This window comes from Betta splendens, chromosome 3 (assembly GCF_900634795.4).
Source record: "Betta splendens chromosome 3, fBetSpl5.4, whole genome shotgun sequence".
In the NCBI taxonomy this organism is placed as follows: domain Eukaryota; kingdom Metazoa; phylum Chordata; class Actinopteri; order Anabantiformes; family Osphronemidae; genus Betta; species Betta splendens.
This window is the reverse complement of record NC_040883.2, coordinates 11,809,269-11,831,821: the sequence shown is the minus strand read 5'-3', so window position 1 is coordinate 11,831,821 and position 22,553 is coordinate 11,809,269. Positions and strand designations below refer to the sequence as shown.

The window sequence follows — 22,553 nt, the reverse complement described above, 5'->3', positions numbered from 1 at the left end:
AACACTTTATCACAGAGACACACACCGGTTAACGGCCTCGTCCCACACACACACGCACACACACGCGGCTCCTGCTACGGCTGTGAGGACACTCGCTACCAGGATTCAGAACAGAACCAACCATCAACCTGACGCAGTTCAGGTTTAACCCTCAAACCCATTTGAAGTTAAGAGAACTGGGCAAAGTATTCCCATGATGCACCAGTGTCCTCGCAACTGTGGGTCGGAACTCAGTTCTACTTTAGAGAGACACAAAGACCAACACGCACGCACACACACACACACAATACTTAGCAATGCCACACTATTCATTCAAATTCATCACCCCCACAAAGACGCAGACAGGCAGTAATCAAACGCTGAAACACGCCGCGATTCCGTTACATTAACAGCTCCCTCAATAACTGTTCCTCACGTGGACACGTGCAGACACACACTAAACAAACACTTTACAGTCTGGCTCACATTAAGGAACACAAAAGTCAAGTAATAATCAGATGCAGAGGCGTCAGAGGTATAAGGTTAATGTGATGCTTCCTCATGTCTGCTGTGAAGATAAAGTGAAGCACAGGAAGTATTAAAGGCCACACAGCTGGAAGCTTCACTTACAGCCTTTATTTGCTTTACTGTAACTACAGCCGTACCTGATGTGTGGACTACTAAACAGATGTCATATTAATTCATTAGGGCAATAGGAAAATCTGCTGGAGCAATGGAATCGACACCAACAGCAAGAACGTGAAAAAGAAAAAAGGTTCTTGTTAAGCCAAGTTCAACATGCGTGAACATCTGCATGTATGTGCGAATGATCAAAGTCGCTGGTTAATAACGACAAATGCAGAAGAACAGAGGAAACGCAAGAATTCGAGAGACGGAGAGAGGGGAGAGAGGTCTGAGAGCGATCTGCACAGATGTAAAGGAGATAAAATGTAAACAAGACAATAAAGAAAAGAGACAGGAAGACGTCTTTCTCAGTCAGACATTAAAGGCTCCTCAGATCTCACACGGCTCAACACAATTTAGCACCGAGGGTGAGGAAGCAGTCCATTCAGCGTGTGTGAGCCGAGCTGCAGCACGAGTCCGGTTCCTGCACGCGTGGCCAATACAGAAAAGAGGCGGCAGGATGGAATATCACACACGTGCACGGCGCGTCGGTGTGTGTGCGTCTGCTTCTGTCCTAACGAGCCCACACGCGCACGCATCTCCTTGCGTCCCCGCGTGCCCCGGGATCCGGGCGCATTCTGTGCAGCTGCACGCGCGTGACGTTCAGGTGGAGCGGCACGGTGCGGCCGGGGGGACAGTGTGTGATACTAATTAAGAATAACCATGTGTATTTGTCAAAAGAATTATGCTGATTATCTCACAAAGGCCTCGGCGCCGGCCCCGCAGAGGGACGGGGACAGAGGCGGACCAGCATTAGCATATGGCTGCGCACAGGCAGTGGCGCACACACACACACACACACACACACACACACACACACACACAACCTGACGGCGGTCCGAGCGGTCCGCCTTGGGGGCGCCGCTCTCCACAGGCCTCCCTGCTCGCTCACATTAAGTCCTGGAGAGATAATAAAGGCCCGCGCCGTTTCATCCTCTCTTATGCGTCTCGGTTCGTTAAGGCGCGCTGCGACCACGCGCGCTCAGCCCCCGTCCGCTCAGGCGGGCTCCATTCAGCCCGGTCCATTAGAGCAAGCTGTGCCCCGACCGGGGCCGTGAGAGCAGTAATTGTTTTCAGGCGTGCGTCTGAGGTGAGCCAGTGCCCACGCTGCTCTCAGGCCAAGCCTGTGTGTGTGTGTGTGTGTGTGTGTGTGTTTGTGTGTGTGTCTGCGTCCTGCCTAATTCTGCTGCTGGCACGGCCGCTCCGTGCCTGCTCGCAAATGCCCTGCATGGGTGTCCCTGCTAGTCAGTGTGCGTTAGACGAAGCCTGACGTGGGGGCCGCGGCCGCTCGTGCGACACGCGAGCGTGCACGCGCCATCAGGCATGAGCTCCGTCCACGGCCAGCGCGGACGCGGCGAAGGCCCGCGGGGCTCTGGGGCAGGCGTGTTCACCTCACACCGGCAGCCATGATTGGCTTTGGCGGTTCTGCACCCCAGGAAGAGCAGATCTGGTGTGTGTGTGTGTGTGTGTGTGTGTGTGTGTGTGTGTGTGTGTGTGTGTGTGTGTGTGTGTGTGTGTGTGTGTGTGTGTGTGTGTGTGTGTGTGTGTGCGCGTCGCCAAACACCAGAGGAAACATTCTGGCGAGTGAGCGACAGTTTGCTTCCACAGATATCGGCTGAAATTGAAATGAGCATGTGTTTGTACACATGCAGCTTTTATCAGAGCTTTTTCATGGATGCAACTGAATGAGAAACAGGATTCAGCAGCGGTGATGGTTTGTCGACCTTAAAGATCTATTTACTGTAACCCAGGAAAATCTAATCAGCCAGAACTGCTGAGAGACGACGGGTCTTATTCTGGTTTTTATTTATTACTGATGGAGGTTTCGTCCAAATAAACAGAATGGCATTTGCAAAAAGCCTTTCTCAACTGCGACTGTATCTTTAAGCTAAATAGAAACACAAAAGCTATGTATTTGTGTTCAAGCCGTGAGACCACATCAGGCTGAGAGGCTCCTTGAGTCCATCCTCACGAGTGCTGGCCACTTCCTAAACAAACCCTGCAGGGTTCACTGGGCTGTTCTCCCTCTCTCTCCCACAGTTCAATGGGCTCAGTCATCACACACACACTGACCCTTCTCCCTTCGCGCTCTCTTATCCGCACTCACGCGCCCCTCCGCATTCCTCTAAAGTGATGACCAGCGCATCACGGCTGCACCACTCGGCGGCCATTAGGCCAAGTGGAGAGCACTGCACTGGATGGCGCGGCCTCTTCACAGGCAGACACACAATAACACAAAACCTGTCATTACGCGGTGAAAATGCGAGGAGAAGGAGGAAGCGGGAGAATCTAAACTCACTCGGGGAAAATAAATCACTTGATAGAGTGAGAGGGGCGCGAAGGGGACGCGCTGCGGCGGAGCGGAGACGGCGCAAAAGCTGTAATTTGTGACACAGGTAGAGAAATCCCAGATAGACGCGTGGTGATGGAGGGAGGGCCGAGCGGGAGGAAGCGGCGAGGGGAGGAGCTGCGACACAGATGAAGGATGGTGGCGAGGAGACGGGGGAGTGCTGCAGCCTGATTATTTGGCTGTTTATGCAGAACGCAGAGAGCCCTCCAATCAGAGTTGGGGACCTCTAACTAAGGGGTGCGATAGGCCGCGGGCCTAATGAACTCTCCTCTCCTCTCATCCATCCTTCCCCTCGTCACCTGTCGTCTCCTGCTATCCGAACCCCATCATCCCTCTCTCCTCGCCCGCTGCGCTCTCAGCTCTCAACCCCTTGTTTGCTAAAGGGTGCCGCTGAAGACAAGAGCAGAACCCCCGTCTCCTAGTGGTCAGTAAAACCAGCGAAGCGAGGTCTGCGCTCCCTTTCAGGGCCGAATCCTTCCAACGAAGCCGTTCCCTATTTAATGAAACCCATGTAACAAAACGATGGAGCTCTGTATTCAGGCGCTCAACTCGTTGGTCCCTAACTCATCATTCAACATAACTGCAGACCAAACACACCCACCCCATATTCTAACAGGCCGCGCAGACACGCAGGCGCTGGCTCACGGCGGCCTGGAGACACAGTTGGCCGACCGGCCCGGTCCCGCTCTCCGACGGGCTCTTAATGGTAAACTAACAGATTGTAAACATGCTGCTCGCTCGCTCTCTCTCTCTTTATTAATCGCTCTCTCTCTCCTTCTCTGTGTCTGTTGCTCTTTTCCCTTCTTCCTTTTTGCTCCATTCCTCTCTCTCCCCCGTCTCTCTCTCTCTCTCTTTTTCGCTTTCCTGGGGTATTTTTTAAACAATGTGTCCTTCATGTACGGTTGGTTACGGGGCGTACAGAAGGACATCATTAGCGCTGGTGGTTAAGCTGTAATTTACACCATTACCGAGGTAGGGGCCATTTTTATTGCCTAGTAAATTTCAGCTCTGAAATATTTAGACCATATGGCTCAATTTGTGTAATAACCTTAATTTCCAAGCACCCTTCAGCTCCCTTCAGCGCCGGCTGTTGTAGGCGGATGGCAGAGTGGCGCGTGTGCATGGTGGCGCGTGCGTGCACGGTCTGGGTTGAAACACACACAAACGGATTTGCTGCATGTTAGCGCACACTCTACACATAACCTCTCGCGTTCACGTTACACACTCGCTTCCTCGCGATTCATTTACACACACACACACACACACACACACACACACACACACACACACACACACACACACACACACACACACACACACACACACAAGTATGTATGCATGGCGGTAGCAGATTAATAGGGTGTCAGCTTGTGTTTGGGTGAGGGAGCGTCAGGCGTCGGCCAGATGGTTCTCAGGGATGATGACTGTCAGGGGTCCTGCTCTGATCAATGGGATGTATTAATACACACACACACACACACACACACACACACACACACACACACACACACACACACACACACACACACACACACACACACACACACACACACGCAAAAAGACACATACTGTTGCACACACAAACGTTACACACAGACACACGTGCAACCATATTCAGACATATGTATGCACATAGGGTAACACACACACACACACACACACACACACACACACACACACACACACACACACACACACACACACACACACACACACACACACACACACAGCTATGTATGCACATGGCCTCCCTTCATCAGCGATCCCAAGGGCCACAGTGTAACATCTGGAAGAGCCAAGGGAGGGAGGAAAGGACAGAAGAGTAAAGGAGGAGGAAGGGAGGTGGTGGCAGGCAGAGAGATAGAAGCAGTGCACATGCACAAAGTGGAGGAAGGATTGAGAGCGAAAGGGAAAGGAGATGCAAACGGATCAAGTGGAGATGAGGTGGTGAGAGAGAGATGTTGAAAAAAGGGATGTAGAGGGAAAACTAGAAGAACTGGCAGCGAGGACTAAAGATGAGAGAGGAGCGATGAGGAGGAGTGGAGGAAGCAGCACGTGCCGTTTGGATGAAGTTGGGGGCGTAAAGCTGTGGAAGAACGTGTTGACAGGAACCGCGATGTGGTGTGAGCGACGACCGCGTCCGTCGCAGAGGCGGAAGGAGCCGCGTGTGTGGAGCGGAGGGTGTGTGCCAGGCGGCGCAGGGGTCTAGTGAGGCGGGCCGCCTGCGCCGTACCCTCATTCCGTCCGATTGCCATGACGACCCCATTAATCAGCCAAGCTGGCACAGAGCAGGGTTCCCAGCCCAGCCGGAGATCAACGCAGGCGCCGAATGGACGCACGCACGCACGCACAAATACACGTAACACACACGCACCACACACGCACGCACGCACAAACACATGCACGCACGCATGCACATGCATGCACAAGCACACACACACACACTCACACACATTTTATTCATCTCGTGAGACTCAAATAAATTTTACCTTTTACATGTCATACCAAAAAAACCCAGTGTATGGAAACTAATCTCCTTCTCGACATGACTGAACACAAATGTTTTGCCTCCTACTTCAACTTGAGCTTCTGAACTTTGCAGGAACTTTTTCCTCCTATTTTTTTTGTGTATTCCTAAACAACAGAGCAAGTCCGGTGAAGGCAACTGTGACAAATGGCCGCCACCAAAATAAGTCTATGCCATGTCAATGAGCCACACACACACACACACACACACACACACACACACACACACACACACACACACACACACACACACACACACACACACACACACACACACACACACACACACACAGCGTTCCATATCAATGAGAAGGTGAAAGGTCTCCATTTACATCTTGTATTAATTATGACTGACAAGCCAAAGGTCAGTGAGGGAGAAGAGGCCGCTCGTATGGACAGAATATAGATCTATACCTCCGCTCTCTCTCCTCTCTGCCTCCTCCATCTATCGCTCCATCACATCCCCCGCTCGCTCTGTCACTCGTTTTTCCTCTCCCTCCACTTTTGATCTTCTTGTTATGTATTTTTTCTTCGTATCGTATCGATTGTACTTTCTCTTTGTTGTGAATATTTCAACGTGTGCTGACCCTTTGTTTGCCTCTTTTGTCCAGTGTATAACTGCTGCATGCAGACTCAGGGTGGTGGCGTGTGAGACGACGCTGCCCACTGTTGGCAAACGTTCCCTCGCAGCGTTGGGTGGACTTCACCTGCTTACGGAGCTGCCAGCTCCCATTTACAGTAGATGGCAGCTGTAAACACTAACACAAGCGTGTGTATGTACAGCGCGTGTGTGTTCTGTTCAATAGGACCTGGTTATGTCTTGTGTTAGAGCATCAGGCATGTGGGAAAGCACCCTGGGGAATAGCTGGCCATGAGCAGTGTGTGTGTGTGTATATAGATGTGTGTGTCTTTAGGTACCTTGCTGCCAAACAGATGGCACCAGCACCACGGGTGGAGTCCACATATCTTCACTTGCATTGCAAATTGTGACACAGATACAGACACAGAGCAGGAAACAACCACCATCAGACACATTTACCTCCACAGTGAGAGCGGTGACAGTCGTGGAGTTCAGCGTTGGGTCCTGTTGGTGCTCCCTGTAAACCAGTCGGTAGTGGGAGGTCAGACCGTTGGGCCGCCCTGGTTCCCCCCACCTCAGATGGACCGAGTATGCGCCTGTGACAACGCACAGCACACGGGTTGAAGCCAATCGCTACGAGAACATGTAAAGCTCCCGGTGGACTCACCTGTGGCTGTGACGGTGGGAGGGGCCATGTCCTGCGGTTCTGCCTCTAAGGTCCGGCCCAGAGCCCACGAGCTCAGAACCGAGCCTTTGGAGTTGTGGGCTCGGACTCTGTACTGGAAGTAGCTGAAGGGTCTCAGATCAGGACTGGCATCAAAAAACTCCAGTGGTCCACTGGACCAGATGAAAACCAGCAGCTCCTCCTCGGTTCCTACTGGACGCCTACCATAAAATACAGTTTCACTAGTGAGTCTACATATTTTGGTATTGTTTAGGTTTCAGTGTTAAATTAAAGAGGCAGCAGATCCAGGCGCGTCCTAAAGAATCTGTACCTTCTCAGAACATTGTAATCTGAAGCTCCAGTTTCCCCATAAAACAGCTAAACGGCTGTTATTTCGGTGAGTTTGATGCGTTCTTCCTCAATATCTACTAAGAGTAAATAACTTGGATCAGGGTTCAGGTAAAGCCCAAGTTTAGATGTCCTCGAATAATTCTTATCTCAGCACTGGGACTCAACTTTGAAGAACCAGTGTTTGCATGTTAAAAAGCACATTTTCCTAAAAGGTCCTACTTGAATTGTTTACCTGGAAACTACTTTAGGGCATAAACACGTTTAATTGACGTCAAAGTGAAATAAAAGGTGTAACATCACGTCTAAAGCGTGCGAGCCGGTGGCTGATGCAAGCAGCTCGATGTCTCAGTAAGCCCCTTTCTCCGCGATTACGTAGGATTTCAGGTATGCGAGAGACAGATTCTGTGTTTTATCCGAGCCCTGTCTGCCTCGATCTGATCATACCAGGTGTGTCAGCGCGGGTGTGTGTGTGCCGCTATGCTAATGTGTGTTTCCCGAGGACTTAAAGGGCTTAGTGTGGTCTGACCCTGCATACAGATCACACGCTCGTTGGTCAACAAGCCGACCACGACCTTCAGCACGGATACGCACACACGGACAACGGCGTGTGGATGCACATGGTCTGTACGGGTGCACGCGCATAAAGATATGGAGCAACGCTGGTTCAGACGTCTGCGTTCTCGCATGGCCCCCGCCTGGATCGCGTCATGTTTCTTCACGAGCGTATGTTACCTGTATATGTGGTAGGAGGTGATGAGTCCATTAGGTTTCTCTGGGGGCGACCAGCGAACCTCCAGGACTTTGGCTCCTGCCGCTTCGATCGTGGGGGGCGATAGCGCTTCAGGAGCAGCCTCTGGAGTCTGAACGGACACCCCCTCTCCGACTCCACACCCGTCTGCAAGCAGCACCGGGTCATTGACAGCAACGCACAAACACTCAGATCTACAGGATTCTGCAAACTGCAGCCTCATGTGCGACTGAACCCGCAGGTCAGCGTCATCTGTACTTTGCTCATTCACTTAAACATGATCAGACCTGTTGAAATAAATGCAGCGGCTTTGAGTTTGCTGGTGTTCCTCACCAATCTGACAGGCCTGCACTCTGACGTAGTAGGTGGTGAACGGCTCTAGATCGGTCACAGTGAGATGCAGACCTCGCCCAGCGTCACGCTTCACGGCTGCGCCGCTTCCTGCGTTTAGGAGCACGTTGTAGTTCAAAAACTGGCTGATGCTCAGTTGTGCTGACGAGAGAGAAAAAGTAAACTACAGTGAGGGACACGTTTTAATTTCCTACAATCCAGACAGCGTCAGTTAAAGAGAGAAGAATACAGGTACAATCAACTGCTCCTTTTTATTCAATTGATGACCTTATACACGATACCCGCTAAACTAAATCTACAGAATCTGCTTATTTTTTATTTGGAAACAGATCCTGCTCTTGAAGTTCTGCCCTGTGGACTCACACCCAGACAAACACACACATGTATACAACACAAGCCCCCAGACAGATGCACGCGCCCACCGAGACTTTGTTAATATTCTCACTGGAGCTTTTTCCATAATTCAGGCCTACTGTATTGTGATGGGTTATTCAACATTCATGAACTCTGGATATCTCGAGAACGAACTGATTACCAGACAAATGAAAGACTTCAATTATTCACCCCCCGGCTCACATATGCAGACACACACACGCTCGCACGCACACCTCTACCTTAGAGGGCTGTCAGACTATGCTGATCAACCACAATTTCTGGTCATTTTGAAGCATTTGCTTTTTATCTAAGATCGCCTTTCATGCATTCATACCTGCAGGAGTTAGGTTTGTCTTGTCAAGAGGCAACTAGTTTGACTGTCGCCATAGAAAGAAGCCCCTTGACTGGGACTGGACTCATAAATACAGACACTTGAGCTTCATTGCTTTTAACACAGCATCACTGTGGTTTCAGGATCTTCTCAGGATCATTGAACAGTGTTTTAGAGCTTTGATCTTTCTGAACTTAGAAAGAGTTAATTAACATACATTCTCACACCTTTGATGTTGTGTGTTTTATCTTCTGGTATCTTGCATACATTTTGACAAAAGCCTCAGACATTCATGTCTTTTCGGATCCATCTACATTTTAGAGGAGCATAAAATGTTGTTACACTTAAAAATCATCCGGAGGTTTAATCCCTGCGCTGATATTTACATGTTATTATTAAAAACCAATGACCTGCACTGACATTTTAAGAGCACAGCTGCAAACGCACACAAAACCCATGACGCATCAACCTCTTCACCACCTTCTCCCACACACACATACATCAGAGGAGAGGAAGTGGTTCTGGACTAAATGCATTGTTAATAGCCATACGTCAGCATCTGCATATAAACACACAAACACATTCAAGTGAGCGCACATTGACAAACACTTGTGAGGCAGGCACACACACAAGTCGAAAACACTCCAGACTCTGGGCTCAGGAAGTTAACCAAGCGTGAGGACCCAGCCGATATTTCCTCACCTTTAAAATCAGCCCGTAATGACGATAGAATAGAGCCTGCCTATGGAAATAGCTCCACAATGACACACACACACACACTGAAATACACACAGATAAAGATGCATACATAAACACAGACACAAATATACAGGAACTGGCACACACAGAGAGTGGGCTCTATAAGCAGTTTGTGAAATAGGAAATCAGCCTAATGAGAGAGTAATAGTCAATGATAGATGGGTTAGGGCAGACAATCACTGCCCCGTAAGCATGAAACTCAGCACCCTGAGTGTGTGCTTATGTGGCTGTGTGTGTGTCCCGGTCCTAAGAGGCCAGAAGGTGAATGGGAAACTAGTCATGGCCTTTGTCCACTGCGTTTCTTCATACTGTGCAGAATGTATCAGACCGTTTACAGGCTGAGACTGCGAAGGTAAAAATCATTTGTAAATATAATAAAAATTTAAACACATGTTCATAGAAATGCAACAGAAATTTAAAAGGTTTAGAATATTTCCAACCAAGGTCGACACAATCATGAGGAGAAATAAAAATAATATAGACCTACTTCTTTCTGGGAATTAAAAAAAATGTATAATAGAAAGTAGTTCATATTCAGACATTTCAAGACATTGGGTTTTCTAAGTAAGATTTCTGAAATGTGATTGTCCATGATTTTGATATGTTGTTCAAACAAAACTTAGAAAACAATGTTATTAATTTATGATTAGCAATTGTATATTTGAATATTAGAATAAAGGTTCTTTTTGAATAGCTCATGCTGCTGTGGGAGCTACAGTAAAGTGAGTCTGAAAACTCTCTCTCATCTAGGTCATGTTTATCCCAAAGGCAAATGGAGGTAAAATAAAGTCTAAATGAGTAAAATACTGCTAAATTCCAGTTGTATGCATACCAGTTATAAATATGAATATGTTCCATCCATCCGCCCGTTAATGCATCCTTCCATCTACAGCCCCAACTTATTTATTTAGATTGCTACTCACCAGGAGGGGCCCAGGAGAGAGACAGGGAGCGGGGGCCGGACACAGTCACATCATAGGGAGGTGGGATCCCAGTGGGGCTCGACACCGGGGTCTGTATGACGTATCTGTCACTCACCCCGGTCCCGCCTTCGGTGCTGGCCTCCAGCTCGTACACATACCTGAAGAGATGGAGGATGTGGAGGAAGACAGAGAGCAAACTTCAGGAGCTAACCCACTTCTTAGGTCAACTTCTCAGTACTTTTCTCTCAGTTACGACTGAAATAAAGTAATATAAACCTGTTATTTTTGATCATTTTGATTTTCCCATTTAACATTAAAAGCATTTCATTTGCCTTAAGACCTGACACGCGTGCGTTAAAATGTAGCAGTGTTGGGTTGTTGTTCCTGCACAAAGTGTCTGAGCGTGGACGCTGTCAGCAAACGCTGCAATGAGTTAGAAACGATGTGTTTAAAAAGCATTCTCATGGAGATATGCAGAGAAAAACTAATACATATAACGATAACTAATACACATCGAGTCGAGAGAAGATGGAAAGAGAGGAAGAGAGTGAACCCCAGAGTGTGATGGAGAGAGAGAAAATGTTATCATGGCATAAGGTTTCAGAGGGAGAATGAATTTAAACACTTCATCACTCCAAGATATTTACTTAAATGTAAACACCGCCTTGGGATATCAAGAGTAAACTGGTGTGTCTGTGCGGTAGGTAGTCGGTGAGCAGGCGTTTGCATGGCTGTGTGTCCTGCGGGGCCAGCCAGAGGGAATAGGTTAATTCTCTCATCATCTTAGACACTTCCTGGGCTGCCGAAGCAAAGTGACAGCTAATCAACATTGTCATAAATAATCAATGGCCACTTTGAGCGGCCTCGTGCGCGGCTGCGTGCGCACACAGTCTCACGCACGCACACACACAGGCCTGGATGGATAATGGGGCCGACGCTCGCTGTGTAATTCTTGGTGCAGGGCTAAATTGGGAAAAGAAGGGAAGGTGGAAGGGGATGCGGATAGGAAGCGGGGCAGGTGATGGGAAGGCGACGCGTCGGGACGGGAGTGCCTCCTGGCAGACGAGCTGGAATTAAGGAAAATTACACGTCACACACGAAAGGCCCCGTCTCCTTCCTTCCTTTGCTGTTTCTCTTTCACACACACGCCAATGATTGGAGGAATGTGGATGCTATCCAAAGAATGTCCCAGGAGAGGGAGGAACAAGAGAGAGGGACAAGGCGGTGAGCAGCGGAGAGAGGGTGTCATTTTACAATCCCATAATTAAAACAAAAAAAAAAAAAGACAGAGATTAGTAAAGGTTAAATGAAAATAAACAGATAAAAACTACGCTCCAGTGCCGAATGTGAGCAGAAGCCAGACTTGATTTGTGATTTTAATGCGTGTGTGTGGCGATGTTTGTACCTGTCATTGGCGTGTCAAATATTTGCTCGTTAAATGACACAAACAGACGTATAGAGAGAGCCGAGTCCTGAGAGGGAGAGCGAGGCACGCATGGGAGCACAGCATCGCACTCAGCCCATGGGTGACCTCATATAAACACGCCAACGCGCCTACGCTCAAAAGTGAGAATTAAGGAATTAAAGGGATGATTAATTATGAAGTGAAGTGTGTTTATGCACATCTGCACACACTCGTACGCGTCTGAATGCGTGTGTGTCTAGGAGCTCTCTACCTGCGCGTTGGCAGGAGGCCAGTGTCAGTGTAATTCTGGTCACGCTGGTGTCCGGTAAAAATAGTGCGACCGTCTCTGTTCAGTCTGTACTGCAAGATGTGTCCATTAGGCTGCGACGGCTGATCCCAGTACAGCTCCACTGCGGATGCGTTGATTATCAGGTGTCTAGGCCTCGACCACACACCTGCAGAAGCAAAGACAAAAACGGGGAGGGCAAAAAACTAATTAGGGAGCGTTTGCACAAATTAATGAATTTATATTAGAAAACAAACATGTGAATTGTGCAGTTTAGTGCAGTGATGAAACTAATACTTGTGTAAAAACAGATTTTTAGATATTAGTCCTACTAAACTCTCACAGTGCCTTAATTCCAGTTTTTATGATGGTTACATGTATGTTGACATAAAATCATGTTGTGCTATCATGGTGGAGAGAAGCTCTAAATAAGGAGGCTGTTACTTTATAAAAATAAAAAAACATCATGAAATAGATGTGCATGTGGGGTTAATGGTGTTAACAGAGGGGTGGAATGTTAAAAGATGGCTTCCAGGGGAGAACATGATGTGAAAGAAGACGGGTGAGGAAGAAAGTTTAAACGAAACAGACACTGAGAAAAGAACAGGAACCACAAAGAAAAAGAAATCCAACAAAGAAAACAAAGGTCAAAAAAAAGAAGCAGATAAAAAATACTGGACAGAGCAAATCAGTAGAGTGCATGTCACAGTATTGTGTCTATTAATATGTATCAAAACCGTTATATTATATATTTTGAGATCATTTTATTAAGATCAGGATCATTTTATAAGTTGGTGTCTAGTAAGTAATAGTGTGTGCGTGTGTGTGTGTGTGTGTGTGTGTGTGTGTGTGTGTGTGTGTGTGTGTGTGTGTGTGTGTGTGCACGCGTGTGTGTGTGGACGCGTGTATGTGTGTTTGCGTGCATGCACACGTGTGCGTGCACGTACCAGCGGGGGCGGCCGGCAGCGTGCGTCCTGTTGCCGGTAAACTGGCTCCGCATCCGACAGCTGTGCAGGCCACCAGGACGAAGCTGTAATCAGTGTACGGCCGCAGACCTGAGGCAAACACACACATGAACGTATGGAAGGACGACTCGCACGCTCACAGTCGCCTGCAGAACAAAAGCCGATGACGCCGTTTTTCTTAGGCGTGGAATGAGGAGGAAGAGGAGACTCCGCGTGGAACAGGGAGAAGTCAGAGTGGAGCAAACGCTGCCGACCTGATATCATCGCTCTCCTCCAGACTGACTCCCTCCCTCTGTTCTCTCCACACACTCTCAACGGATAGATCCATATCTGTCGGTGTTAAATTATGCATGCCATAACTCAATAATGAAACAACGTAAAGATGGGCAGCCGCGGCACTGACATGGGATAGGACTGGTCCAGAGCTGTAATGTCATCAGCGTTTGATCTATGATAATTATGATACCTCGGCGTGCGTTTAGGCTACAGCATCCAGACATGATTTATTTATGGACACGCGCTATGTCTCAAAGAAATCACACAATGGCTGAATGTTCCTTTAACTGCGTTTTTGGTGCCATGCAGACGCTTTTAAAGAGTGAAATTTGCTGCAAATCCCACATGAACCCAAACAAAGTTACCCACATTCCCCCCTCACATCAGCCTGTCTGGTTGTTAACGTAAGGTGGATGGATGAGGACGAACAGATGGATGCAAATCTTTAATGTCATGGGGGTTGACTGCATGTTTTATGGCCGTTCACTCAGCTGACAGCTTATAACAGCGTACAAATCAAATTCTAATGAAATTGAAAGAAGTAAAATGACTTTATTTCAGAAGGATGAGTGCAACAACAGCCACTGCATAACGGAGAGGCTTCCTCTGGGTTCGGTCCACTTCACGCCCCTGGTGATTCATGATTGATTAGAAAAATATATTTAAACATTTAGTAAATGCTGCCAACACTCACTTTACAATATTTACATTATCTGTTAACTTGCTTCATAAATAAGCCTTTTTATCAAAGCATGGCTGCGTTTATTAGTTGGACTTTTAGTGCAAATGAGACAGAGCTCGACTCTTATCAACAGATGTGAGATAGATTAGACGCCATTTCTAATGTAATTAGCTGATAATGTAAATGATGGGTTGCTGTTTCCCGCTGCGTACGTTCAGTGACATGGAGGGACGTCCTGCTGAGTCTCAGCTGCCGTACAGTACGTGGCTCCCTTTCCTCGTGTCTCTGGGGCTCAGCCTGTTTAACATGCGTCTGATCGCCGTGCACGTATGTGGGTTAAATAAAGGAGATCTGCCGGCCGAACCAGAGAGCTGGGGCCGAGGTGCTATTTAACTGTGCAACTAGGCGTGTGCGCACTCCAGCACAGCAAGCGACAACTGCAACGCAAGTGATGTCATTTGTGGCCACAGTGAACAGAGCGGCGAACGCTCCGTGCACGTTCCTGCACACGGACAAACAGCGTCGCTGCAGGAGTCGCTCTGTTTAACACAGAGGCACCGGGAGGCGGTTTATTGAAGCCGCTGAGGTGCGTCTGTGTCCCAGAAGCTGATAAGACCTAAAAATGATGATCCGATCACAGAGCGTGCTCCACTCATTCATCTGTTTCTCCCTCTAAACGATAAACTCACCCAAAAACCGAAAACTAACACAAGCTTAATAATGTTAAATATCTAAACAAAACACTTTCCTCCAGTAAAACTCCAAATGCAGATGTCTTGAAGCACGGACGGCGCTTGGTTCAGGACGCTGCCTGTAGAGGGCAGTGTTGGTCTACTGCAGAAGGAACCCAGCATCACCCCCAGCGAGCGGAGCAGAAGGAGACGCCGTTCACACCTGTGCGCGCGCACGCCCACACGTGCACGGCACCGCTCATGAAAAGACAGAGGAAGCCTCGATCAGTGAAGAATGGGTGGAGGGCGCTCCGATGGCGCGGCCAGAGCTCACGAAGGGGGGGGGGGGGGGGGGGGGGGGGGGCTGTTGTTGTGAAAGAGAGGAATAATTACGGCTGCAGTGAGACAGAATCAAGAGTTGGTGCTTCACAGGTAAAAGTCAGAAGACCAACGAGAGCGGGTGGACCGGTCCAGGCCTCCTCTCCTTTAAGCAGACGTGTGGCGGTGTCTTAGCGGGATAACTGATTTAAAGTGTCGTTTTATTGACAGGTTGCCGTTCTCTGTTTGCATTAGAGAATATGAGAGGACGATGGGAAGCGGCCGCAACGCCACACTCGTCACCCGATCCACCACACGGGCAGAGGGCGGGAGGGAGAGCGGAGCAGAGGGCGGATCCAGGGAGTGAAAGACAAGATGGAGGCGAAGTTGGAGCCAGAGAAGTGAGGCCCGCGGAGATGGAGAAGGTTCCCTGGAAACGCCGGTGCAAAGAAACCAAATGAAGGGAGCAGAAATGCTGAGGACGTGAGAAGCAGGAGACAAGAAGAAAAGCGAAAATGTAATTTTTGTAATTCACAAACAGGATGAGAGAGAGGACAGAGCTTTGATAACACCTCTGCTAAATAATTAAGACTTTGACTTCCTGTCTGTGGCTGCCTGATGCAGAGAGCGTCTGGGAGGGGACAGTGAGATCAGGTTTACAGTCCAGCCTCTGAGCAGCTCATCCACACGTGCAGGTAGAACACTGTGTCCCACATGGAAAAATAAAAAACAAGCGTGTGTGTGTTTTTTTTTTAAAACATATATTTCCAAACAATGAACCATAAAGTGAAAAGCAGAATCGTAGCTGAGAGTCTCCTTGGGTGGTTCATCAGGTGGACCAAGGCCTAAAGCTTATTTGACTATTACTGCTCATTTTTTTTAGACTAATTTATATATATATATATATATATATTTATTAATGGTGTCTAATAGAGGGTTCCTTGGACTTCATGGCTTGTTTTGTCCTGACATGCTTTGTAAACTATCTCCAGTCATTTAAATAAACTATTAGCCAATTAAATTGCAAAAAATTAAATCGTTTTTTTTTTATTTATGATAAATATAAAAAAAGATCATTTTTGTGATTTTGTAAAACAGATTTAAACAGATAAAAGTCCCAGTTTTAGTGAAAACCTTGTGAGATTGAATTTGTTTGTAACACAGCTTGATTCATAAAATAAACCTAAATATTAACCGTCTACATTTTCCGCAGACGTCACTAGAGAGAGAATCCCCCCGTCGACGGTGTCACGCTGACGTCACCGTTCTCCTGCCACAACAATCAGGCGGACGCAGGTTTGGCAGCGGGTTTCACAGGATGTTGATCTCAAACAGCCAATGGGAGCAGACTACAGAGAAACGCATTAATAAATAAAAGAACATACTCTATTCCCTGCTGTTCTGCATTAATAACGAGCCTACAAAGACCAATTAAACACATGATTAATGCCATAATCTATATAATTGCAGGCAATAATTCACTGTGAGCTAATGATAGCAATACTTAATATCGATTCACATGGGTTGTCCTTGTACAGTAATGCTTAATTCCTTCTATTAAGCGCCACTTTTCCGAAGTGCTAAAAATACTATTAATAAGACTTTTCCTTAGGCGAATCGCTGATAAACAGGAAGTGGCAGTAGGCACACATTTATTCTTTTGATTCCGGCTGACTGTTTACAGTATGAGGCCACATTAACGTGGAGCCCAGCAGAGAAACGCCTCAGTGCTCGGGACCAGAAGCAAATCACAAATGTCTGAAATATCATGGGTCATGAATTAATTGTATTCCTAATTTGTACTATAAATTTTTAATTGTACAGTAGTCTGTTAAATACTACTTCACTATTTGATAAAGCTTCTAGTCAGAGCTGTTGCTCTGATCCACCTCTTAGTTAAGACACTAGCTTTAGATGCTGGAGGTGCCCTGGGTTCTCCTCTACAGTACGTTCCTACCCGTCCTTATTCTTAGACATTATCTCTCTCTACTGTACTGTTCTGTCTCCCTAAAGGCATCGTTGGCCTCAGGGCTGTATGTTTGCAGTGTGCAGTTCATGCTTCCATCCTCTGTACTCTACCAGTCGAGGCTGATGTTCCTCCATTCAGCCTGGTTCTACTGGAGGTTTTTCATTTTCACTGTCTCAGTGGGATTTGTTGGCCTCTCTGTAGAACTTCATTTGATGCATTACATTTGATGAATTGATGCCAAAGTACATACAGTAAATGAACTAAATTGTACAGAATATTTCTGCAACAGATATGTTTATAATAATAGGCACAACAGATGATAGTTTTAATCTAAAAGCCACATTTCCCTCGTTCCTGTGCTTTGAGCGTGTGAGTGAGCGTCTGTCTGCCAGTGGTGAGATCCGTCAGTCTGATCCCGGGGAGATGAATAATGGCATATTAAACATTAAGGATGAGGGAGTAGCACAGCAATTATTTCTGTTCATATTTCACTGAAAACACTTAGATCCATTCATCCATCTTTTCATCGGCTCACTTCTGCCTGTTCGCCTCCGTCCCACCTCTGACGTGGCCCACTTCCATCTTTTGCATTTCGATCAGCACGAAGCAGTTTAAGAGGAATCGCTTAATGAACAGGGCCACACTTAAATCCACATATGCGCTACAGTACAGTATATGCGATCTGCAGAACTTGTGTTGGGATCCTATAGGAACCTCGGGGTTGGTGCACCGTGCTGGTGAAATGTGGTGTGAGGCAGACATGGTAACGCTGCTCGCACTCGCAAACGCTGTGACAGACAGAGGAACGCGCGAGAGGCTTTGGCTGCATGCGCCGTGTTTTCCAGCGTCTCAGTGGGGGACGGGGGAATTTCACACGCGCATGCTGCTTGCTTACACTGGCACATGGGGCTGGTACAGTATTACACCACATTACCGCCTCTATTTGGCATTGTTTGCCTCGTGCCTACACACACACACACACACACACACACACACACACACACACACACACACACACACACACACACACACACACACACACACACACACACACACACACACACACACACACACACAGCTCGTGACCAAACAAGCCAACCGCAGGCACCATGGGAATAGTCTATTGGCTACTGGCAAAGCCGGCGCCTGGTCTGGGTCCAACGCGGAGCAGAGAAGGGAAGATGCCACCGCTTCAAACATGTCACCACTTGATTATTTGATGTAGAAAGCTTTAGACCAGTTGCTTGCTTTACAGCAGCCTTACAGTTTGTGTCCCTAACACTTCCTGCAGACGTTGTGATGGATGGCACACGGCCAGCGACTCAGGACGTCCTCAGGGTGGATAAACCAGACACGCACACACGGTCCAAACGCTGCCATGTTTGTGTGAACACAGTCTTAAGACAAGCCAAGCCTCGTTTGTTTACCTGCTTCGGCTTTGAGTGGTTTATTAGAGCACACAATGCTTTTGTTGTGTTGTTTGACGTGCATCCTACCGGTCACGTTGTAACTTCCGGGTCCATCTGCGTGAGTAGCTACGGTTCCGACGCCGGTCCGATTCAGGTGGTACCGCTGTATGATTCCGTTGGGGTGAGTCGGTTCCGACCAGCTCACGCGCAGGGAGGAGGAGCTCAGAGGTGAGACCACGGGAGGCTGCACGCCGTCCGGGATTCCCTGAGCTGTCACTGCCACCACCTGAACCCGTAGGAATGGACACACAGCAAACACAACACAACATCAACACAACACAACGGGACAAAAACCTCAGCTACAGTAACAGATGGATTTCTGCTACGAGCGCAATAAACACGCTCACAATCAAATAAAAACTGCATCCAATACAGGATGATAAAAGCTTTTTGGTGACAGAGGAGGACGTTTGCAAAGGAGCTGCTCCTTTGAGCCAGTTGAGGTGGATTGGACAGATGTAAGGACACCGCCCCTTTAAGGACCTGGGGATTCACCAGGAGGAGGTCAAACATGGCGCGGTGAACCTGCCGCCGCACCAGCACGGATGAAAACATGGATCCTGTGTTCTAGCTGAACCCAACCCGCTACGCCGGAGCAGCGACCTGCTTAGGACCAGGTAGAGCAGGATTCTCTCTGTCAATGCCTGATGTGGGATCTACGGAGCCTGTGAACGCCGGGGGAATGTGGAGGCCACAGAATCACAGGGCAATCTGGTGCTAACGGCAACAGGGATATCCTGCCTTAATAGACTGTCACTAGCACTTCCTCCACCTGTCCCACACGGCGCTATGCAATTAGAGCACTGCTACTACAACTAAGACACACACACACGCACAAAGTGCAGACAAGATGAGGAAGACGTGGGGAAGTGCACCACCGGTCTGAGTGGTCAGACTTATGTCCAAAAAAAGGTGATGACTGAACTTCTTAACGTGCATGGACACATTTTAGGTCATTTTGGGTTTTGGCTGCTACGGCCCACAGGGGGCGCTGTCTTTTATACACAAGCCTTATCACCACCCTGGTGTGCAGTTTCAGCTGGACTGTTTGTCCCATGTGATTTATGTTTGTTTGCTAGTGTCATTCCTCCTTCGCCCATCTATGCATTTTCCTTGACCTCTAGCTTTTGATAAAGTTAATCTGTGGTTAGTTGTAGTTATTGTAGGTCTGTTGTAGTAGCTCGGCTGAACTATCGCCTCTGTGACGGCTCAGGAACAACAGCATGGTGAGGCTCCACAGATACAGGAGAAGGGCAGAGGCTGTCGGATCACAGCTGTTGAACCGGTGAAGGAACAAAACGGGAAGAGATAACAGTCGGCGCGAAGTGGCGAGTGCGGCGCCGCGATCAGCAGAATGACAGGAGACAAATAGCAGAGAGAACAGGACAAAGGGGTTCGGAGACGGTGGAGAACCAATCGCTCTTCCTCCCTCTCTAAATGACCAAGTGCATTAGATCAGCACCTTCTGTTGTCACAGCAGGTGTGCGTTCATGTGTCTGTGTTTGTTTGTCTTGGCCTGTGTGCGCCGATGTGTGTGCGTGTGTGTGTGCGCGATGGCTGATGCCAGGTAATTGCGGTGGTGTATTAGATTAGCCCAAGTTATCCCATAATTGGGACTGTTTGGCCAATTTTCACCGGTGTACAAACTAATCCAGCTCACTCCTTTTCCACCCGCTGCTGTGTGTGTGTGTGTGTGTGTGTGTGTGTGTGTGTGTGTGTGTGTGTGTGTGAGAGGAGGAGGTGAGAGAACATGGAAGACAGAGATTAAGTTGGTAGTGTAACTGTGTGGCTGTGGAGCAGGAAGCGAACGCGTTACCTGCTGCTCTGGAGGAGTCGCTCACTCCAACAATCACAATGGAATAAAAATAAGTTAAATTAACGCACGTCCAGCAGCAAGTAAAGAGTAGTTTGAGTGGCTGACCAAGCCTCATACTGCACAGTAATCACATCCCAAGAACATATCACAAACCACCCCCTGACATCATGCTTTAACAGCATATGATACAATGTTGGACAATAGGTTTTGGTCTGAATGAATAATTAATAAATATAATAATCAATATCAAATGCCAGAGCTTTAGAGAGCAAGTTTAAATACTGAGGAGTTTGGTCCTAAACATAAAGTAAAAATGCATTTGCTCAGAAACTACTTTTCACATAAGAAAAGTGAAAGAAAAATAATTATAATTAAAGACACATCTGAGTATTTCAGTGATCCTCAAATATGATTTTCTTAGCACTTATCTCCTGAATTCATCCATTCCTCATCCTTCCATCCTTCCATCCTGGCTTATTTATTCTGCACAATTCCATTTTTCTATAAACACCAGTGCAATCACTTGTGTCTATATCTCGCTGTCCCTCCAGGAGAGCGGCTTCTGCTTTACGTAAAAATGTGCTCATCAAAATAATGACTTGTTAAATTAGCTATAAAAAAGCCAGAAAGACAATTTTCAGCATGAGCTTTCATCACCTCTAAGCTGGGGAAATTAATTGTTGTGGTGATATCAGCTCGGCTCCAGCCAGGGAGATAGCGGCGAGGGTTCTGTGTGAAGCTATTACGGACGCTATCACAAACATCGGGTCGGCTCAGCAAATCCAGAGGCACGCACACGGCGGCGGCAGGAATAAGGCTAAATAACAACTTGTTCTGAGGGAAACGGTGCAGGGTTCACACGGCGCGGAAACATCACACGCTATAATTTCTGAGACACAAAGGTCAGACAGGTTTAGGACGTGTGAGATATAACTCGCAGAACAACTGCGCGCCTGAATTATGATGTAAACAATGCTTAGAAATCAGCATCTGAGGGGCTTTTATGTGAGGGTAAAAGGGCGCAAAGCTGAAAAGCCCCCGTATCCAATGAGCGGCCGAGAGCAGAAAGCCAGCGCTGCAAGGTTACCGCTGTAAATTCAGCCAACGTGGAGCAGAAAACTGCAGGTCCAGGCACTTCCTCCTCACCAGCAGAAGAGTCCGGCAGAAGTTGTCTCTGCACTCGTGTTCCGTTTGGTGATGACGCCTGCAGCCTCAGCACGACTAAAGCGCCCACTGCAACAAACTGCAGCAAACTCTGACATGTTGTCAAATCGAAGGTGAATATGTTTAGGTTCGGCTGCTCGACTCGATACGTTTAAGTCGCTGTTTTGGACAAACATCAAGAGAGATTATTACTGCTCCTGATCATCGCTAATAAAGCTCTTCATTTTCAGGAGGAATGGTCAGATTTCTCTGTCTCTCTCTCCCTCACACACACACACACACACACACACACACACACACACACACACACACACACACACACACACACACACACACACACACACACACACACACACACACACACACACACACACACACACACACACACACACACACCTTTCTCCCCCTCTAAGTGTTCGGCCTAAATGAAGGAAGTGAACTAGATTATACACCGAAGTGGTGCTTAGTTCACTGAAGCTCAGTCCATTTTAAGAGAAGCCATTAGATAATCATACAGGGGGATAATGTCTTTATGAAATGAGCTGCTACAACCAAGTAATGTGGTAGAAAGAGAGAGCGAAAGAACCTGGGTGAAGGGACAGTTACACTCAAACAGCACAAAACAGGTAGGAACAGTTGTTTAGTGAATGCAACCCTCAACTAGTAGTAAGATATCAGCCAGACAGATCCACACCTGTACTGTGTGTATTACCTGTGTACTGTCAGTACAAGCAGCCCGGTTACACGCCCTCAGCCGGTAGCTGTAGCCCTGGAAAGGCCTGATGCCACCCACGTCGATGAACGTGGTCTCATCGCCACGGTAACGCTCCTGTCCATCCCGCAGCACCACGTAGTGAGTGATGTCCCCTGGTAAAACAGAAAAGTCATTCTATTAAATGTAACATTGAAGC

The 22,553-nt window shown here is 47.8% G+C and overlaps 1 protein-coding gene across 4 annotated transcripts in view; it reads right to left on the bottom strand.

Annotated features, from left to right (window-relative positions):
- The window catches only part of ush2a (Usher syndrome 2A (autosomal recessive, mild)), a 126,221-nt gene that overhangs the window by 12,118 nt on the left and 91,550 nt on the right, over positions 1 to 22,553 (bottom strand). For all 4 annotated transcript variants that reach the window (XM_029145283.3, XM_055507189.1, XM_041070128.2 and 1 more), the window contains 9 exons: positions 22,355 to 22,509; positions 18,690 to 18,888; positions 13,260 to 13,367; positions 12,298 to 12,481; positions 10,622 to 10,779; positions 8,216 to 8,374; positions 7,867 to 8,029; positions 6,787 to 7,004; positions 6,579 to 6,715 (listed from right to left, as the gene is read on the bottom strand). In XM_029145283.3, coding sequence (XP_029001116.1) covers positions 6,579 to 6,715; positions 6,787 to 7,004; positions 7,867 to 8,029; positions 8,216 to 8,374; positions 10,622 to 10,779; positions 12,298 to 12,481; positions 13,260 to 13,367; positions 18,690 to 18,888; positions 22,355 to 22,509 — 1,481 coding nt within the window. The remainder of the gene's footprint in view (positions 1 to 6,578; positions 6,716 to 6,786; positions 7,005 to 7,866; positions 8,030 to 8,215; positions 8,375 to 10,621; positions 10,780 to 12,297; positions 12,482 to 13,259; positions 13,368 to 18,689; positions 18,889 to 22,354; positions 22,510 to 22,553) is intronic.